Raw genomic sequence first — 20,021 nt, forward strand, 5'->3', positions numbered from 1 at the left:
AAAGTGTATACCTTCGTGTCCCAACAGGAAAACGTAGACGGAAATTCCTCGGTTCAAGAGGAGCCATAACTACCATTTGAAAACAGTCAATAATCTCAAAACATCCCTACGGATAAATCCCACCCATCCATTGTCCCGTTTCTGATTCCCCTAGTCCTTTTCGCAGCCGCACATGTCTTACTCAGCAGCCCCATCAAACCCCACCCCAATCCTGTATACACACCAATATAACCAGATTTTAGACTGGGATCTCAGATATTGGAGTAACCATTGACCTGCCACTCCTCGGGGTTCTAGTTATCCTAAAACATACTGATTCGTAGACTCAGGTTGGCCCCAAATGACTGACCCATCCCTTTTCCAGCTTATACACTTCGATTTAGCACACCTCATCCACTTTGCCACAACCAACACCAAAGTCCCTCTGAGAGAGAATGCCCCAAAAAAGCGCAAGTTCACAGCACGGTCGGACTTGGCCATCGACAATTTGAAGTACAAGGACATTTCCAGTGTGAGTCATGACTCTTCTGAATTAGAGGAGGAGCCCTCAGACCTTATCAATTTCGTGGATCGAACTATAAGCTTTGATAATGACTCGCCGGTGGAATTGGAAGCGAATCTCTTGCAAGGCTTAGCCCAGGTGGCGGAAGGTGTTTATGAGATCATAACTGACGACATCAAGCTCTCGTATGACCAAAGTGAGCAGTTGGTGTTTGTTAAGAACAAGAAGGTGGCCAATATTTCAGCAAAAACACTAATTTCCATCAACTTATTTGGCCTAGAAGGTCCAAAAAGGGAGTCAGTGAAAAACGAAATTTCCATACTCAATATGGCTAACCTTAAACTTCGTAAAAACGGTCTTTCCGTTGTATCCCCATTGATGAAAATTACATTAAACTCCAAAACTAACAAGATCAACATTTCGATTCAATACAAAATCTTCACCGAATGTGATATTTACCGAGTTTGCCAGTCGGATATGTTGCATAAGCTCCATACGATAATTTTGGGCTTGATTGAGGACAACGTTAAAATCACAAACATCGAGCCCGTTACAGCTAAATTGTTTTACACTAGTATATCAGAGAATACGTCACGAATGCCACAATGTCGGGAGGAATTTGATATCCCTGAATTGGAAACAAGTCTCCTCGGATTTCAGAAGAAAACCTTGAGCTGGTTGTTATCCAAAGAGCATGTCAAATATGACCATTCCACCAACAAATGTGAACGGATTCCACTATTGGATACTGAAACTATTAATATGGCAAACGCTTATCTCAAAAATGAACAGGTAGAAATGGGAAAACTCATTTCAAAATTATCTTTAACATTAGATAAGTTATGCTTTGGATGGGAGAAAGTAAGAATTACCATAGATCCGAATTCATTCTACTTTTACAATAGGTACACCTCAAACCTTATTACCACGAGAGAGGTATGCAAGTACCTCAAATACTATCATGAAACAAATGACAGGCAAAATTATCCATTGCTCCTACCCTCACAGGGTCTTTTGGCAGAAGAAATGGGGTTGGGTAAGACAGTTGAAATCACAACTTTGATCTTGATGAACCAACGCCCGATCGAAGACATAAATGAAACTATTAAAGTACAATTACAACCCTTTGGTGACCTTAAAACGATTATCAAAGCGAAGACAAATTTAGTGATTGCACCAGAATCAATTTTGAAGCAATGGGTCGAGGAGATTATTCAATTAGCACCTAGTCTTGCAGTAACGATATACCATGGTGTTGGTAACTATCCTAAGCTCCAGAATAACCCCGTGTTGATAGCAGAATACCTTCGGAAGTTTGATGTTGTGTTCACAACTTATAGTGTTATTTCCAAGGAGCTAGATTATGCATTGTATTCTTCTAGGAACAAATCTACAAGAACCCGAAGAGTAACCTATAGTGAAAACTACGAGGAAGAGAGTAATATGCCTCTGGAGGAAAAGAAAGACAACCAACAGCTCTTGAATGACTATCAATCATTTTTCCAGCTTGCTCTTAAGTCTGTTAAACCAAAAGTGGCCAACTTGAAATCATCGGAAGACCAACAAGAGACGGATTTCGAAAAGGCACTTTTGGATGAAATTAATTTGGCCATTATCCACAATAGAATACCCGAAATTTATAAATCCGTGGATTATGAATCGCCATTAATGTTGAGTCAATTTTGGAGAGTGGTTCTAGATGAAGTCCAGATGGTAAGCTCTAAAATCTCTCGTGCTTTTCAGAGTGCTAGTTTGATTCCAAGATTTCATTCATGGGGAGTTTCAGGTACACCAATTAAAAAGAATCTACAAGATTTGCATTCAATATTGCAGTTTTTGAAGGTTCAACCCTTTTGCAATGAAGTTGGGAAGTTTTGCTGGGAAAATCTCATCAAGAATAGTAACGACTTCATCGATTTATGGACATCTATCTCCATAAGACACACTAAGGCCATGACTCACGATGACATTAAACTTCCTCCTCAGAGTCGAGTCTTACTAACTATACCATTCACTGCAATTGAACAAGATTTGTACAACCAGCTACTTGAAGAATGCTTGGCTACTATTTGTCTTGACGTGAACGGAAATCCGATTTCGAATGACTGGGAACCATCGTCTACCATTTTGGCATACATGAGAAGTTGGTTACTGAGATTACGTCAAGTATGTTGTAATCCTCAAATAGGCAAACTTAATATTGGATCCAAAAAATACAGGAAGTCCTACAGTAATTCAGCTCGTGGGATTGGAATGATTCAAAAGCTTAAGACTTTGGAAAACTTGCTAGATGATATGTTGACTAAAGCTTACAATGATGTTATAGATGTGGAGAAACAATTGTATCAGTTGTACCTTGATCTCGGGGAGTATCATGAATTTATTTATAAACCCCAAGTATCATTAGTTTTTTTAAATGTTGGATCTAAAAAGACCGAGAAATTAATTTACCGATTGAAGCGTATTCTTGAAAAGTTCATCGATTCCTACAAATTGCAATACCTGAAGATTCTGGGTGACAAAATCAAGTATGAAAATGATAATGAGATTGGGACTATTGAAGCTAGTACGAATTCAAGTTCAATTCCAAGGGATGATACAATGGAAAAGCTCGAGGATAAAATCAGGGTCTTGAGGATAAGAATTAGGAATTGGAACATTGTATTACATCGGTTTTACTTTCTTATTGCCTCTGCTTATTTCCAAAGGTACGATACAGAGTATGGTGAATTAATCAAGAAAAATGGTGTGAGTGACAATAAAACGGTCCTTCCCCAAGAATTAAAATCTTTGGCCACTGATATGGAAGATGATCATTTGAAAGATGAACTTGCATCTTTAGTTAATAATGTTAAGATTGACGCTTTCAAACTTGAACAAATAGATTATACTCAAAACATTAAATTAGAGGAGTATGATATCGAAGGAGAGACGGAGGAGGAGAAAAACTTTAAGTACCTTGAATTAAAGTATTACGAATTGGCTGAGCAAACAAGGCGTGATATTTTACTGAACTCAATTGATAATGTCCAGAAAACAGTAAAGGCCAGGATTACCAGTAAAGGGATTTACCACAAGAATGTCAAGCATCATTTCCAGGACAATGGAAGTCTCCAGTTACCAAAAAATACCAAAAGCTTTTTTATGAAGATCCCAGAAATTCATGTGGAAGGGTTAAGTGATTTTCTGATCACTATGAGTATGAAGGTGTTCGTAGACTCGTTGGGAAAGATAATCACTCAGTTGAATTTGCAAACATCTACAATAAATGAATGGATGAGTGATATGATTGAGATCTTATGCAAAGAGTTATTAAGCCATGATAAGAGTCCAAATGGTGAAGAATATGAAGAGAGTATCAAAGATCAGGATAAAGTATCTTCATACTTGTTCGTCCTCGGGCAAGTCCTCAGCGATAGGTTCCAGGTGTTAAATGGGCTAGAAAGCTCCGTGAAATTGGTGACCGTGAAAAAGGTTCAAGAGCAGAGGGAGGCTGATTTGGAGTTACAGAAAGTTAATGATACAGAATTTCTATCGAACTTGCAAGTGATTAGAGAAAACATCAAACCAACAGTCAAAAAATCGTTCCAAGATGTGGTGTTACAAATCAAAGAACTAGAATCTGAACTAAAGGAGAGCATTGGGGATGATGATGAAAAAAGGGTCAATATTCAATTAGAATTAATCGAGGAATTGGGCAATAAGATCAGAACCATCTACGAAAATCAAAAGTTGGCGTTGATTCTCTTGCAAAAAGAATTGAATGTGAATTGTAATGCAGTTTTCAATAGTCGTACAGATTACTTCAAGCAATTGCAACAGATATCTGATAGTGTTAAAACTTCAGACTTCGGGATGAATAGAGAGGAATTGGATGGTACTCAAGTACAAAGAAAGCTCATTACTTATGGCCAGAACTGCAAGGTTATCAGAGGTAAAATGGACAAATCCATTGCCAAATTTAGATACCTTCGTGGATTAGTTGGGGGGGACAACTCAGAAGAGGACTCGTTGATGTGCAGTATTTGTCGTTGTACCATAACCATTGGGTCCTTGACCCAATGTGGTCACAAATACTGTAAGGACTGCCTTGAACAATGGTTAAAAACCGTTAGAAACTGTCCAATGTGTAAATCTTCCATATCTATGGACTCGGTTTATAACTTCACTCATCACAAACCTGATTTAAAAGTGAGTAAAGTTGAAGATCACAAGGTAACTCCTCAAGGTCAAGCGAAAAATCTTCATTCGATATATAAACCAATTTCCAAAGAGACCATTGATGAGATTCAACAAATCAAGCTCATACATTCATACTCTTCGAAAGTGGATTTGATTGTGAAACAAGTGCTTCACCTTAGAAGTAGAGATCCTAACGTGCAGATAGTCATTTTCAGCCAATGGCAAGATATGTTATATATCTTAGGAACAGCTTTCAAAGCATCTGACATTTCGTATCTTGGATCATATGGAACACTAACTCCCGAAGTTGGAATTGGGAGAAAGCCTAGTAAGTTTGACTCGGTTGAATTATTTAAGGATCCGAAGAATGGTATCACTTGCTTCTTGCTAAATGCTAAAGCTCAGTCCAGTGGTTTAACACTTATTAATGCAACACACATCTTTTTGTGTGAGCCGTTAGTGAATACATCTTTGGAATTACAAGCCATTTCTCGAATTCATAGGATTGGGCAAACAAAACCAACTACGGTGTGGATGTTTGTCATTGAGAATACTGTTGAAGAAAGTGTGGTATTGACTTCTACAAACAAAAGGTTACAATATATGGAAAATGGTGGTGATAACACCAACGAATCCAGTGAAGAGAAGAAGTTGAGTAAAGCAGAATCGATAACACTAATGAATAGTGAAGGCATAGATTCAATGATCAACAAGGGGACTTCAAGAGGCGAAACAGTCACCAATTCTGATATTTGGAATGCCTTCTTCAGTGCCCGGACTGGACTGGGGGTGACTGATATCAGTATCAGTGAAAAGAGTTAGCAGGGTATTGTGTTTAAACCCCATTCCTGCCAAACATCGTGAACTAGAGTAGTTTTATAGACATGAATGTTAACTTTTAAACATCAATCGCAATAAAACAAGTATCTTCGGTTCCCAGGTAAACTCTGCCTGTTTCCGATAACTCACGAGAGTATTCCATCACCACGGAAGGGCTGATGTCCAATGCCTGCGCCACAAAGGATATAGGCACACCTTCAGGCATGCTTGGGCTGTGCTTCTTGTAGATGTCAAACACGCGCTCTATCTCCGCCTTGGGGCCCTTGTCGTCGGCACTAACAAAGAGCAGTTTTTCCGACTTGCTTGGGACTATTCCTTGGGCCTTCAAGTGGTTGGCGATGGCTGACAAGTTGTGGTACAACACTTGGTTGTGGTCTTCGATCAAAGTGACAGTGGCGTTTTGCACACTTTTCTTCTCCTGGAACATCTTCAATGCACCGCCCACGTAGACGTACTTGCTCAAGTATGCTTCGAACCGTTCGACTTCTTCGGCAGCAGACATCTTCTGGTCATCAATCCACTTTCTCACTTCCACAGAGCCAGTGCCGTCCTCAATGGTGATGACAATCAAGTTGGCGAGTGGCACCACCTTTCTGACGATTCCGACGAACGAAATCATGCTCAAGTTGACGTTGTGTATTCTGAACTCGCCATCAGGTATTGGCTGGTCCGCGTCGTTGAGTTGCTTGATGGTCACAGGGGTCAAGCTCTGGCGAGCGCCAGCTTGTCTTTGGGAGTTTCTCTCGACGCTGAAGCCGCCATTGGCGTCCAGACTGAAGCCACCGTCGAATTCGGACATGTTGCTGATGATGGCGTTGGTAGAGGGTGGTATAGTTGATGGAGACGCGTCTGGAACTGCCATAGACTGCGGATCACCTGGGTGTGCTCACGTGCGCAGCTATTAAAGTTCCCCCACTCCCCCCACACTCACACCACCACCATGGATCCCAACATCGACTCCACCATAGCAGAGCATGAGTTGTTCGAGCGGCTCGAAAGCAAGGACGTTGTCGACGTCACCAGCCTCGACCACCTGGCCATCAACAACGTGTTCCAATTGAACGAATATGCCCATGTTGATGGTGATGACACTGTCACCTCTCGTAATGCCATCGAGTACCACCCCCCAAAGACCCATTCTTCTTCTCCAGACTTGCACCTTCCTATAGACTACTCGCGAACGGTGTCGTCTTCCGACTCCCGCCACCTTCCACCCCATCTATCGCGCACCCATTCTCAGTCATCTCGCCCTACCGACAGCCTGCATCTGTCGCGTTTTAATCAATACAATCCAAGTGCAAAACCTCGTCGTCTTGGAAGGCCCAGGAAGCATCATCAGAACCTAGACTCTCCATCAGACTCATCCAGCCGCAACTTGAACCACGCCCTTGTGTCCAAGTTCAGATTCGACAATCAGCCCATCGAAGGACCAGGATCTCGAGGTGGAAAAATAGAACGAGCAATACCTCGTGGGAAGATCACCATGTTGAAGAAGAAACAATCGACGTTGCCGTTCGCAGCAGCCACATCTCCCCTCAAGGCAGAACCAGTGGACTCAGAAGTGATTGAAGTCGAAGACCTGCCCCAGCAGTCCCCAGCAGTCCCCAAGCACGAGCCCCACCCAGATGCCCAAGAACCGCAACCAGACCCGCCAGCCACTACAGAACAACCAGAAGCCATTCCTGAATCCAAAGAGGCGGAATCTAACGGGGCCAGTATCCCATCTACCGAAAAACAGGAACCTCCTACTGCGGACACCAATAATAGCGCCAACTCTTTGAACTACAACCTCGACGTGCTTCCAAGTATCAATACTTATCAGCCTATTGCTGATACATCAGCGGCTCCACCTGCTACCGATGCTCCAGTAAAGAAAAGGGCTACTAGAACCAGAACACCTTCGAAGAAGGCAGACGGCTCTCTAGATGCACCCCAGCAAGAAAAGAAAAAGGAACCCAAAAAGACAGTCAAAAGAGAGCCCAAAAAGGATACTAAAAAGAAAGCCACCAAGGCTGCTTCACCTAAGAAAAGAACCAAACAGGAAGATCAAGCTACAAAGAAGCTTAAAACTTCGAAAATTGTGTCCACCAGCAGAACTACTGTTTTGAATACTAGCCATAAGATATCGAGACAACTACCTGGCCCCATAGTCGGTTTATTTTATGACTTGTACGATGACAACGTCTTGGGTGCTACACAGAATGCTAAGGCAAGCAGTGAGAAAATTGCCTTTGGGTTTCCCGTGTTGAAGAACCCGTATGCTTCTGACATCTTGTTCATCCTTGAATTTCTCAACAAGTTCCTGGAAATTGTTAAATTTCCAAACATTTCACCACAAGAAGTTGAGCAAGGATTGAGCTTACCGAGCGTTGAAGCTGTACTCAGCGAGAAGTATGTTCCAAAACCTGCTAAACCGGTCGAAGATTATGACGTCAACTATATATCACCCCAGATGAAATCTCTATTTCTCAGGTTAATGGGTATGGTATTGAACAGAAAGAGAGAAGTGACATCACATTCAAGTGCAATTTTGGAATTGAAACCCTTAGTTATTAACCTTGGTTTGCCAAGTGAATGGAGGGAAAATACGATCAAGCCTGATGAATTTGAAGATGAACCTCCTGGATCTCCGGTAGATCCGAATCACCCAGACATTATCGTCACTCGGGTTTACAAATCTGGATATTCTCAACCAACTTACAATCCATTTGTTTTGGCGGAATTCGAACAATTTGGCTTACAGGCTCTTGAGCCAAAGGATAGACTTATTTTGTTGCGTGTTTTGGTACAATGGTCTTTATCTTCATGTGAAGCCTTAAAGAGTCTTATTTTCAAGAATTCGCAGAATACAGATATTCCAGGAGATAAAGAAACCTTTTATGCTTCTAGAGCAATTCTCAAAGGTTTCAAGAACGCAATGGATACGAAGATTGAAGCAGAAGCTAAATTTAATAAGAGGGAAGACGATGTTAAATTTATTGACCCAACCTCAGATCCATTAGAGCATTGCTTTAGAATCAGAATTCATGAACAGCTTGCAGGTGATGTTGGCTTCCATATTGGAAGGTTTTATTTGTGTAGAATGGCAGATAAAACGAATGGTGGATTGGCCTCAGTGAAAAAGATGACGTCGACATGGGCAGGATCAGGAAACTCTGGAGAATTGCCTTCCAACTTCAAATTATTTGTGCAAGATGTCCATGGAATGCTTGAAAGTTCCTTGGCCTATGACGGAGTTGACCACACCTCAAGTGGGGAAGAAATTCCTAACCCTAGGAATCTACCAGATGCATCACAATTTTGGTATGAAATCGCCAGCGACGTCGAAGAACTTTCAGATTTCGTCAATTTCTTATCAAAAAGAATGGGATATACAGGCACCCAAGAAGATGACATTGTTCCCATGACTTCGCTGATTTATCGCCCCATGTTTAATTTGTTCAATTACCTTTCAGGTTTGCTTCCTTTATTGATAAGACAAGAAAAAGTGAGCCAAATCATTGAAAACAAGGATGAGCCAAGAACATCGAGGCAAAAGGGAGGTATCAACTACAATGATAAAGTTGCAAGTCAACATGGATATTTTGAAGATGGCGACGAAGAGGGCAACGCTGAAGAGGAGGAATATGAAGAATATGAGGAAGGACTTGATGCACAATCTGAAGATGATGACTATATGGAATAAAGTTGCAATAGTGTAGATCAACCGATTGTTGGCCAATCAGTGGTATCTCTGATGGGACAAAATTTGAGTTCGATCATCTGAGATTTCTCAATTTCTACTGTAACATAGTGTATAGACGAAGTGTAAGTATAAAATAGAAATTTGAGATACGTTTATTAGTAATACATAGGAAGAAGAAGCAAAAGCTGTGGGTTTTAGAATCTATTTGAGCCCAACAATAAATCAATCTTATCTCTGATCAAGCTTTCGTTTTCTTCAAAGTATTGTGCACGTCTAACAATCTCTTCATCATAACCTTCATCGCTCTTCAAGGCCTTCAACGTTTCCGCTTGGCTCTCTAGCCATTGCTCAATAAATTTAACTGGATCATCACTCAAAGATCTATAGAAATCTTCTCTCAAGTTGGCATTTTGCAAGCTAACGATTCCCAACGCAATTCTTGAGTTCAATTTTTGAATTATACCATCAGCTTTGGTGAGGTTGTCGAAAGCGAGCTTGTTGAAGTTGAGGAGTTCCTTCTGGACCTTGCTTAAATTCAATGGAAGTTCAATTGGAATATCGAGGACCACTTCTCCTAAGGTTGTTGACTTTCTTGTGTTCACCTCGTAATCAATTAAGATAGGTGCTCTTGGCTTGAAATGAGGTTGTAAAAGTTTGTAAAGATCAGTAAATTTAAATGTATCGACCTTCAAGAGACTTTTCAACACCGAGTCTGCTTGTGCAACTGTAAGGTCTTCATTATCAGCATCCTGGTTGATGGTACCGTCATGTAATCCTGAAGAGGACACAGCAGGCACCTTAGTGAGATTGTCAGTTTTTCTTATCAAGTTCTTGTACAACACATACTGCCAAATCATGTAAATCAACTCTTGTTGGGTAGATTCGTGCTTGCCCGTAAACTGAGACATTTCATCGCTGAGTTTGAGTCTAGCAGAATGGCTTTTCACCAAAATGGCTATTTTAGTATTGATATTGAAAATACCACTTCTCTTGATGTCTAACCCGTCAAACGAAGCACTGTTGATGTTTCTGGATAAATCACCGGTATCATTTCTCCACTCAATAATGTTAGACAGCGAGTTTTGCAAGGCTGGGTAATCGTCGTTGGGAATTATGTCAATGGAGATTCCAGACAAGAACGAGCTAAACTTGAAAGCTTCGCTCTCGCTATTGTCTTGACTATCACTCAAGAATCTTCCCTCTACTCTCAAAGTCCAGGTCGATTCGGCATGGGGATCCGCCACTTGCTTACCTTGTTCTTGTTGCAATTGCTTTTGCCATGGTTGGTTCTCGTTAGTGTTGTAGACAAACACTCTCAAGATTCCAGTTTCGCCCTTGAAGTTCAGCGGATGAATAGTCTTCTGCTGGATAGCCTGGAAATCCAACGCCTTTCTTGATATTAATATATCCACGTCTTTTTCGGCTTCCTTGAGCTTCTGGTACAACTCCAAGTTGGGCACCTTGTGGTACAAGGTAGGAGGGATCACAGTCTCGGTTGGTGTGTATGAGACCACGGGAGCAGCCGCGGCATGTTGTCTAGGCTTGGCATTAGCGCCAAATTGCTGACCTTGTGGGATAGGTGGCATTGGGTGATTGATGGAGAGTAAACAGTAGTTTTGATACTTTGGAGTGGGTGTCAATGTCGCGCGAGCGACCAAAGAAAATGTCGCGTTTCCGTTGTCCCACCAGATGGCAGTAGGACCCAGAGATACGAGTGGGGGCCGTTTTCCCAGGGACAGAGACGACGGTATCACTACCACTGGCATAATGGCATGGTACTAGCATAGGGGCCCCCATGGTATAATGTCGCGCGACATTGTCGTACTCCACTAGTAGCGTCTCCTCAACCTCTCATCGCTCACTGTAGATAGACATTAGCATGGCATCCCCGGACGAAGCACGGGATGAATCTCCACAGGCCACCCCAATGGCTCAGCAGAGCCCACCACCTCTGGGCGTACGTGTCTCACCACCCAGAATAGCCGGCACCACCCACAAAGTACAAAGGAGAAAGGTCAAAAACGATACCACCAGTAGCCAGATCATCAACCATGCATCCCACTTGAAGAATACCCATATGAACGAAATGCGCAAACGTAAGCGGGACTTTTTCAACCGTATCAATTATGGATACGCATTGACTGTTGCCGTGATTCCAGCGTTGGCAGTGCTCTACCTATTGCAAGGTAAGGAACCCATCATCCCCTCCAAGACCAGCACCTTGTATTTCACCATAGCATATTTCCACTTCACATTACTATCGTTCACCAGTGGATATCACCGATACTTTGCCCACAACTCGTTCAAAGCTAGATGCTCGTTTGTCCAGTACTACTTTGCGATTTTTGGCAGCAGCATAGGGTTGGGTTCGATACGATGGTGGGCATCGTTGCACCGAGCCCATCACCACTTCACTGACGACACGGAGAGAGACCCGTATCTGATCAAGCGAGGGTTCATCTGGGCGCACTGGGGATGGCTCATCAAGAAACCCAAGATTGTTACGTTTTACACCGAGTTCATGGAACAAGAATTCCCCAAGAAGACTGAAGCTCCCGTCAACGAAGCTCTTGACAACGACCTGGTGTACACCCAGGGCAACATGACGCGTAACGACTACGATGAGAATATCCAGCGTCTCTTGGTGTGGCAGGAGAAATATTACTATCCGCTCCATTTCCTCACCACCTGGGTCATCCCCATCGCGGTGACAATGATGTTGGGAGACTCCTTTGCCCACGGGTTGTTGTACCCTGGGGTATTGAGGATGTTTGCGTGTCAACAGGCGTTGCTCAGCACCGAGTCAGTGTGTCACTTGAAGAGCATCCATGTGTCGATTCCTAGCCAGCCCTTCAATGACAAGAACTCGTCGCAAAACTGCCACAACCCATTGGTGACGCTCTTGACCTATGGCCAAGGCTACCAGAACTACCACCACGAGTTCCCCCACGACTATCGATCGACGGCTTCTCCATTGGCGTTCGACCCCACCAAATGGTTCATCTGGACCCTCGACAAGCTTGGGGTGGTGGAAGAGCTCTGTCGCACTCCGGCAGACTTGATCACCCAGCTCCGCATCCAGCAGCAGCAACAGGTGATCAACAGAATGAAAAGCCAGCTCAACTGGGGCACCCCCATCTCCAAGCTTCCCAAGATCACCCCCACCGACTTCAAGCGCATCATTGCATCTTCATCCAACAAGGACCGCATTTACATCGTCATCCAGAATATTATCCACGACATCACTCCGTTCATGGACCAGCACCCGGGAGGCGTGCCTTTACTCAAGGCCTCACATGGTAAGGACGCCACCAAGGCGTTTTACGGAGGCGTCTACGGCCATCTGACAGCAGCAGTCAACCTTTTGGCCACCATGAGAATTGGCGTATTGGACGTGGGCAACGAGGAGGAGGTTTGGCGGCGCGTGGTGAGAGAAGAAGGCGATGTCGACGGATCCTCGGGACGCCAGATGCAGCTGTATAGAACGGCAGAGGCTGCCTAATTCGTAATTTACCAACCTATTCCTAGTGTAGAATCGTTGTAGTCGCACGGAACTGCAGTGCGGAAATTCCAGTGAAATCGCAATAGCCAACTTGTAATTCTAGTTGTAGCGAACGTACTGCTCCACTATCCACTTGCAACGAACATACTGCTTATCTACTTTAATACTCTGGAAAAGAGAACAAGCCAGCTTCTACCAGAAACACCTATACTTCAGGACTCAATAATCGATACCCAACCAGCGTCCATTTTCAAGCACACACCTAGCACCAAATGACCAGTCCGTCGCACAACGCCAACCCCACACTATTCCACGTGAGAGACTACCGTGGTGCCACCATCGAGGACTTGGACATCAAGCCAGCCATCTCCATCAACCCCAGCACTCATCTCCAGGAGGCGTTGGAAATCTCGTTTGAGAACGAGTTCACATACTTGCCAGTCATCCATGAAGCCAACAGAAGACTCCTTGGGGTGTTGAACATCGAGGACCTCAAGAAGAACACTGAGCAAATCCTGAAAAGCTCACTCAAGCCCTTAACCAAGAACTACATGGTGTGGTTCCATCAAAAGGCCCGGGAAAAGTACGAGGCTGAAGTATCCAGCGAGGTGAACAAGACGCCATTGAACTCCACCATAATGAAGCCCAGAACAGGAGGTGGTAAGAGGTATTCTGTATTGACCCCAATGAGCCCCCTCGAGGGCTTGGCCAAGTTCTTCAACCTGGGACAGTATTTTGCTATTGTCACCAATGACAATGGAAATTTCGTCTATGGAGTAGCTACCCCTGAGGACTTAATAAGATACGAGAACTCCAGGCCCAAGCTTTAGTGACTAGCAAGCCAGGGGGCTACAATATAATACTTTTGGCATATTTTGTTTTTTGGTTTGGATCCAATTGACACCCAAAAACTGATATTATTTTGAAATGATACTCAAAATGGTTCGTGCGACCCTTCGCCTAGATCATGTGTTTGGACCGTCGCCTGATATTATTGTCTGTAAGCTCGTGGGAGTATTATCTTTGTACATATTTGACACCGCTTTAATTATATCAATACACACCTATATCCAATTATTGAGGAATTTCCAAAACCAACTTCCCTGTAGTTTGACGGGACTCAAGGGCCTTAGCAGCTTCAGCGTAGTCCTTCAACTGGTACGTCTTGGAAATATCGAAGTCCAACCGTCCCGATTCGATCTCCTTGAAAAGAACACCGGTGTAGTGGTCCCATTCTTCTTGAGTAGTGACATAGGGGGTCACCTGGGGTCTGGTGAGCTTGATGTTCTTGGCACTCAACCGGGAGATGGTCACTGGAGGTACCAACCCCGAGGAGTTACCGTAGCTGACCAAAGAGCCCTTACGGGCCAAGGCTTCCAACGAAATCTCAAACGAGTCTTTTCCAACAGAGTCAAACGACACGGCAACACCCTGGCCATTGGTGATCTCCTTGACGCGTGCAACAATATCTTCGGAGGTGGAGTTGATGACGAACTCAGCTCCCAACGACGAGGCGATCTTCAACTTCTCATCAGTGGAGGCAATGGCAATGACACGGCCGCCCTTGTTCTTGGCCAATTGAACGATCAACCTTCCCACTCCTCCGGAGGCTGCCCACACCAACACGAACTCGCCCTTCTGGACGTTGTGGGTCTCTTCCGTGAAGGTCAATGCCGTCAAACCTTGGGTGAGAATGGCACCATAGAGCTTTAACTGGTCGTGGGTAAGGTTGGAGTCGAGCTTGGCAATTCTGACCGACGAGTCGGCCACCTTGGTATACTGGGCAAATGTCTCTCCCGAAAGATACGCCACCTTGTCACCAACCTGGTACTTAGACACCTCGGCACCGACTGCCACGATCTCACCACTAGCCTCTCTACCAAAGATGTATGGTTGTTCTGATGGGTAGTAACCCTTTCTGAAGTAGGCTTCGATGAAATTGACCCCTGTGAAGTGGTTCTTGATCAAGAGGTCATGGGGACCCACGGCTGGGACCTCCGCGTCAGTGTACTTGATGTTATCGTAGCCATCGCCAATCTTATCGAAAAGGACTACTTTCTGGGTTGTAGGAATGGACATTGTGGAGATGAGCAAAAATGGAGGGTAAACTGTAAGACGCTAGCAAAGAGTCCTGTGCGTGCTACGAGTGACTGGATGAAAGCTGGCACAATTAGCAGAATTGGCTCTTATATAACCGCTGAGGCGGATTGCACCCATTCTTCAATGCTGGTTGGGGCCGCTTAGTAATCGGCCACAATATCCGCATCATAGTGTGGGGATGTGGCGGGTGCAATTGCGCCAGGGCCGATTACTCCGGGAAACATTGAAGTCGAAGGCGAATGATTTCCGAACAACCACAACAGTGGTAGTTTCCCCTGTGGCTTTGCTCACTGTGCTTAAGTATCCAACGGCGCAAGGTGAGGCTGGATTGGTGTTGTCTGACATTTTAGGCCTGGGGATGAGCCTGGTTTAGTGTGGGGGGGCAATACATAATTCGTCAGATTCTGGTGACATTAACACTACAAGGATCAGTGGTCATTAGTCGTTACGTATATATGTAGATGGTGGATTTGGAATGGTATCTGGAAAAAATCTGCTATTCCATCTCAGTTATCTCGCGTGGTAATGATGAGTTCGCAAGATCAGTCGTGAAAGCAGTTCGTGCGAAGAGTGAGATGGCTCTAGAAGTGACACAGAAGAATTGTGCACTTCAGTCTGCTGCTGTGGAATAAACAGAGTTGTATACTCCGCTGCTGGCCCTTCCTGAGGTGATTATTGGACTGGAATGTGACGTCTTAACACCCTTCATTATCTTAATGAGAATTGGCGAATTCATCATGCTTGCGAATACGAGTTAGAGCGTTCAGCAGAGGCATCGCGAATTCGAATGCACATCTGTAATATCGTAGTTCTGGTGCTTTTTGGTGGGCAAATGGATCAATTGATCTTGTTCCGCCCACATGAGCCATCTCATCTCCTGCCTCTCTTCTTCGGCTTCGGAAGTAAGTTGTTGGATTTGGCATTCTCCGCCAACAACCGCTCCACCTTGTCACCGTGCCGCACCTTCTGCTGGTGGCCAGATGCATCTTCTTTATAGGCATAGGCGATATTCACTTTGGAGTTCATCAAAGTCTTCCCGTCCATCTTTTCTATCACGTAGTCACTGGTAGTGAAATCATCGAATGTCAAAAAGGCGTAACCCTTAGACTTTCCATCATCGTCACGTTGTATTGCCGGAGGCTTGATCAAAGTACCAAACTTGGAAAAGGTATCTTGAAGAAACGACTCGTCTATCAACGGATTAAGATTGTTGATAAACAACTTGGCACCCACGTCAACAATGCTCAGTCCTGTCTGTTCAGATGTGCCTTTTCCTGACTTCAGCAGGTCAGTCTTCTTGAGCTTCAACGTCTTCCCGTAGAGCCTTATACCTCTTAGTATGTCCATAACATAATCGGCGTCTTCCACCGAACGGAATTCCACAAATCCAAACCCTTGATGAGTCTTGAGTACTCGATCTTTAGGCATGTTCAACGATCTGATTGGAGCAAATTGTATGAAAAGTTCGTACATAAGCACTTCAGTGACTTGGGAATCCAAGTTTCCAAAGTATAAAGTCGCTCTGTGGTTCCTCTCTGTTTCTGCTACCTTTTTGAATGCACTGGCCATGCTGTGATGGTACAATTCATTATCCATTTAGTTGCGATGATATATCGCGGCGTGCGCGTACCGCACAGCTCAATTGGAGAGTTATATTACATGGCTATGCTATAGAATGGTTGGGAAAGATAGAAAGTGATATCTATCATGCTGGACTAGATGCTGGGGGCTCGGAAGTATTTGTATCCGAGTTGATTGGATTTTCGGGAAGCGGTAAAGTGACCAGTGCTGAACTTTCAACAAGATGGTCTGGCACTTGACTCTGGTTTGCAACCACCTCGCTTTGGACTATGGGTTCATGGTTAGGTGCCTTAGAAGACGACTCTTCTGGTGCACCATCACTGTCACTCGAATCATCATCGCTGGAATCAGAATCGCTTGAGTCCGAGGAAGAATCGGAATCTGAATCAGAGCTTGATTCCGAGTCAGAATCTTCTATTTGATACGCCTCCTTCTCAGTTATCACAATTTCTTTGGAGATCTCTCCACAGGTGATATATATGGTAGGATACTCGAGGACAATCTTGTCCTTCAAGTTTTCTGATATAGCTTTGTTTCTGTCCAACTCAATCAATGAAAGCTTGGGTTTGCTTCTGTTGAGGACATTATCCAAGAAAAATGATAACGAATCCTTCTCAAACAGTCCATGGTTATTCAAAATGTTCATGGGGACTGCATCCTTTAAAAGTAGATGTTCCTTGAGTCTATAGCTCAAAAACCTTGATAATTCCTTATTATCATCCCCCAAAAAGACCCATTCAATTGTCCAAATGAAATTTTTCGTCTTCTTATCGTAGCCGGTTTTGTTCGACACTGACCTATGCATTCCACTTGGAAGTTGTATAACTAAGACATTTTCTCTTTTGACTGCTGTTGAAGGTTTCTGGGTATAAATTTCGTTTACTGCCTCGATTCTTTTGTCTTCGTTCTCTTGGTTGGGCTTGAACCGCTTGTTACCTCGATTGTTGTTTCCCGGCCCATGCTTGAACACATTTTTGGCATTGATTTTGACATCAGACTTTCCCAACTGGATGTACCGATCCACGTTCAACAAAAAATTGTAGTCTCTGTTTAAATGTGAAGAATCTTTCGTGAAGTCATTTCTGGTGACAAACTTGGTCTGATCAACCAATCCAGAACACTCCGTTTGCTTCTTGTGCCGTCTGACACACTCTATAGAACATGTTTTAGTGCCACAGGCAGGACAGGTATACTTCGAGTCATTGATGAAGCATATCGAGCACAACGATTTTTCTGTATCCATGGAGTCAGCAGTTATTGATGCTATATAGACTAGCCTTCTTGCTTGATGTGGCTGCGATGCTATGTACATGATTTGGTGTACGCTCACAATGGTAAATATCAGCACTAACAAAGTGAATTTTTCAAACCTGAAAATATCGAACTTCCAATCCATAAACGAGATCATACCATGTTTACAGGCAGCGGGAGAGGGTTTGCGTCCAAGAGCGGACCAGTATTGGCTAGGTTCAAATCCAAAGTAAGACTTCCAGAAAAAATACCAGTACAATTGTTAAAGGATGTGCCTACCGTTGGGGTGGCCGGAGAAATCATAAGAGTAAGACCAGCATACATGAGAAACTTCTTACACCATAAGAACAGAGCTGCCTATATTCTCAAGGGCCAGGGACCAAAGATCCCTATCGTTGAAAGATCTGCTGTCGAGGTTGAAGCTCCCGTGTTTGTGGCCGAAGAAACCGTTGAAGTTGTCACTAAGCCAACCACACCAGCAAAGGCCAAGGCTGGTGCCATGTCCTTAGACGAATTATCCAGTCTTTTCAACACCATGAAGAACAAGAGAGCCAGAAAAAGTGTCGGTGAAGAGCAATCATTCACCTCAAGCACTGAAGTTGCATACACCTTATCCGAGTTGAAGGAGGCTATTCCAAGTCCATACACTATCCAGAGTGACTTCCCAATTACTAAGGAGTACTTCGCCTCCGCCATATTCAATTTGTCCGGTAACCAAGTCCCAATTGCCGACATGAAACTTGGACAGGATAAGTCTTTCGTCAGCGAAATCACTGAGGCCGGTAAATATAAATTGATAATATCCTCATCTGCCGAAAAGAACTCCATTACTATTCCATTGATTGTTAACTAGAGATCTCCTGTCTACTACCTCTGTACATACTGTAAATATAATTTTACTACCAATTCAAGAAACAAATTGTAGTTCTTTCAATAAAAGACGCAACAAACTACTTATTTTCCGCCATGTAAGAATCCAGGGTTTTGTCCATGACTGTGGAACTCAAAGTTGACAACTGATTTTATCTACAGTAGATTCGTATTCACGTGTAAACCATCACATGACCAATGACTAAAATTTGAATCGCAACCCCCATCTTGTATTTATCATGCCTTCAAACTTTCAATACACAGCGGCAAAGTCTTCACGGATAACGAAGCGGCCCATCTTAGGCTCTCCTATAAAAAAGCTACTGAAAGGCTTAAAGTACTTTCTGGATCAGCCAAAGCGTTTTCAGAAAGTGAATTTAGCAGCATCAAATGATGGCGAAAATAGTTCGAGAAGCCCGAAATCAACGCAAAACTCGGAACCATTAACTGTTCAGGACTATAATGTTCAGTTGGACTACCAACTTTCTTCCAAGGATGATATTTTGGTGGGCATTGATACCATTTTGAGTAATCAATGGGCTGAATCTTCAAGTTTGAACCAAAGATACCATGATAATCAGACTAAAACTGCGTTAGGATACAACATGGAGGAGTTAGTATTCTCACTAAAAGGACTTGGACTGAGTTCAAAGGCAGAAATTATGAAGTATCGTGCTAATCAATTACCAAAGGGCCTTATCACCACTACTCAACTTTATTCGATGTACGATCACCAAGGAAATACATTTGTCGACAGGAATATTGAAATTGAAATAAGAAAGGGATCTCTAAGGAAGTTCGTCATTACTAATGCTTCCCCTGTGATTCTGAATAACACACAAAAATTTCAGAATGGTAAGGTTACGTACGGGTTCGAAAACGTGGAAGTGCTTTGCAAGTCAAAATCGTATCTTGAAATTATTGACAGCCACACTCGATCGATTGAAGATGAATTAACTGAAGATATGACCCAGGCAATTAAAGCCAAGAAAATGGTTCAGATTCAGGGTCTCCAGAAATTCCGAAAGTACATAGTTGATAACCCAACTGCTTTATTCATTGATAATGACAATACTTTGGACAAAGAAGAAATGTCCATATTGGTTACACATGGGCTTGTGACTCTAACTTCCAACCACTTGAATGAAATCGAATCACATCAATACTCCATATCCTATCCTGCGTGCGGTACATATTTGAAATTAATTAATGCTGGCAGAGTATGGTTGGTAAAACTATTGAGTAAGAACAAGTACAAAGAAAGCTTAGAGGAAACCATTGTCACCAAGTGGGAAGGGACTAATTTTAATGGAACATGCAAAATGAACAATTTTAGAAAGCCATTCTATGGTTTCGAATTGAATTGGATTTTGGCAGATGCATTGGGTGTGGGGTTAATAGAAGTATTCAACACCCCAGTTGGGCGCGGTTGGAGGTTGACAGGGAAAGTATAGAGTTCACGAATCACGGTACTGTCATAGACGGTTTATTTCATAGGAAAGGAATAC

At 43.4% G+C, this 20,021-nt stretch overlaps 11 protein-coding genes across 11 annotated transcripts; 6 read left to right on the plus strand and 5 right to left on the minus strand.

The window, feature by feature from the left end:
• Positions 1 to 340: 340 nt before the first annotated feature.
• CANTADRAFT_89757 (DEAD/DEAH box helicase) lies at positions 341 to 5,506 on the plus strand (the record flags this gene model as incomplete). The annotated part of the gene is made up of 1 exon (XM_020211604.1): positions 341 to 5,506. The coding sequence occupies one exon, from the start codon at positions 341 to 343 to the stop codon at positions 5,504 to 5,506; it is 5,166 nt and encodes a 1,721-aa protein (XP_020065299.1).
• Positions 5,507 to 5,582: 76 nt separating this feature from the next.
• On the minus strand, positions 5,583 to 6,323 carry RFA2 (Rfa2p; the record flags this gene model as incomplete). Its single annotated transcript, XM_020208555.1, has 1 exon — positions 5,583 to 6,323. One exon carries the CDS (start codon positions 6,321 to 6,323, stop codon positions 5,583 to 5,585), a length of 741 nt encoding a protein of 246 aa, XP_020065300.1.
• A 486-nt stretch (positions 6,324 to 6,809) lies between these two features.
• Positions 6,810 to 9,209, plus strand: CANTADRAFT_42172 (uncharacterized protein; the record flags this gene model as incomplete). The annotated part of the gene is made up of 2 exons (XM_020208897.2): positions 6,810 to 7,073; positions 7,398 to 9,209. Coding segments are annotated over 2 exons (2,076 nt in total), but the record flags the coding sequence as incomplete, so codon positions are not given.
• Positions 9,210 to 9,403: 194 nt separating this feature from the next.
• Positions 9,404 to 10,795, minus strand: CANTADRAFT_89760 (uncharacterized protein; the record flags this gene model as incomplete). Its single annotated transcript, XM_020211605.1, has 1 exon — positions 9,404 to 10,795. One exon carries the CDS (start codon positions 10,793 to 10,795, stop codon positions 9,404 to 9,406), a length of 1,392 nt encoding a protein of 463 aa, XP_020065302.1.
• A 341-nt stretch (positions 10,796 to 11,136) lies between these two features.
• On the plus strand, positions 11,137 to 12,711 carry OLE2 (Ole2p; the record flags this gene model as incomplete). Its single annotated transcript, XM_020209675.1, has 1 exon — positions 11,137 to 12,711. One exon carries the CDS (start codon positions 11,137 to 11,139, stop codon positions 12,709 to 12,711), a length of 1,575 nt encoding a protein of 524 aa, XP_020065303.1.
• A 36-nt stretch (positions 12,712 to 12,747) lies between these two features.
• CANTADRAFT_229311 (uncharacterized protein) lies at positions 12,748 to 13,663 on the plus strand. The gene has a single exon (XM_020206889.1). The coding sequence runs from the start codon at positions 12,984 to 12,986 to the stop codon at positions 13,539 to 13,541; it is 558 nt and encodes a 185-aa protein (XP_020065304.1). The 5' UTR covers positions 12,748 to 12,983; the 3' UTR covers positions 13,542 to 13,663.
• A 122-nt stretch (positions 13,664 to 13,785) lies between these two features.
• Positions 13,786 to 14,790, minus strand: CANTADRAFT_89763 (NADPH:quinone reductase; the record flags this gene model as incomplete). The annotated part of the gene is made up of 1 exon (XM_020211606.1): positions 13,786 to 14,790. The coding sequence occupies one exon, from the start codon at positions 14,788 to 14,790 to the stop codon at positions 13,786 to 13,788; it is 1,005 nt and encodes a 334-aa protein (XP_020065305.1).
• Positions 14,791 to 15,681: 891 nt separating this feature from the next.
• On the minus strand, positions 15,682 to 16,380 carry CANTADRAFT_21435 (U2 snRNP complex subunit; the record flags this gene model as incomplete). The annotated part of the gene is made up of 1 exon (XM_020206697.1): positions 15,682 to 16,380. The coding sequence occupies one exon, from the start codon at positions 16,378 to 16,380 to the stop codon at positions 15,682 to 15,684; it is 699 nt and encodes a 232-aa protein (XP_020065306.1).
• On the minus strand, positions 16,380 to 17,687 carry CANTADRAFT_25871 (uncharacterized protein). The gene has a single exon (XM_020207562.1). The coding sequence runs from the start codon at positions 17,633 to 17,635 to the stop codon at positions 16,517 to 16,519; it is 1,119 nt and encodes a 372-aa protein (XP_020065307.1). The 5' UTR covers positions 17,636 to 17,687; the 3' UTR covers positions 16,380 to 16,516.
• Positions 17,688 to 17,749: 62 nt separating this feature from the next.
• Positions 17,750 to 18,559, plus strand: CANTADRAFT_25872 (mitochondrial 54S ribosomal protein MRPL50). Its single transcript, XM_020207563.1, has one exon. The coding sequence runs from the start codon at positions 17,804 to 17,806 to the stop codon at positions 18,494 to 18,496; it is 693 nt and encodes a 230-aa protein (XP_020065308.1). The 5' UTR covers positions 17,750 to 17,803; the 3' UTR covers positions 18,497 to 18,559.
• Positions 18,560 to 18,752: 193 nt separating this feature from the next.
• On the plus strand, positions 18,753 to 19,967 carry CANTADRAFT_5852 (uncharacterized protein; the record flags this gene model as incomplete). Its single annotated transcript, XM_020210776.1, has 1 exon — positions 18,753 to 19,967. One exon carries the CDS (start codon positions 18,753 to 18,755, stop codon positions 19,965 to 19,967), a length of 1,215 nt encoding a protein of 404 aa, XP_020065309.1.
• Between the last annotated feature and the right edge of the window lie 54 nt (positions 19,968 to 20,021).

The sequence above is a fragment of the Suhomyces tanzawaensis genome (assembly GCF_001661415.1).
Source record: "Suhomyces tanzawaensis NRRL Y-17324 unplaced genomic scaffold CANTAscaffold_3, whole genome shotgun sequence".
NCBI lineage: Eukaryota > Fungi > Ascomycota > Pichiomycetes > Serinales > Debaryomycetaceae > Suhomyces > Suhomyces tanzawaensis.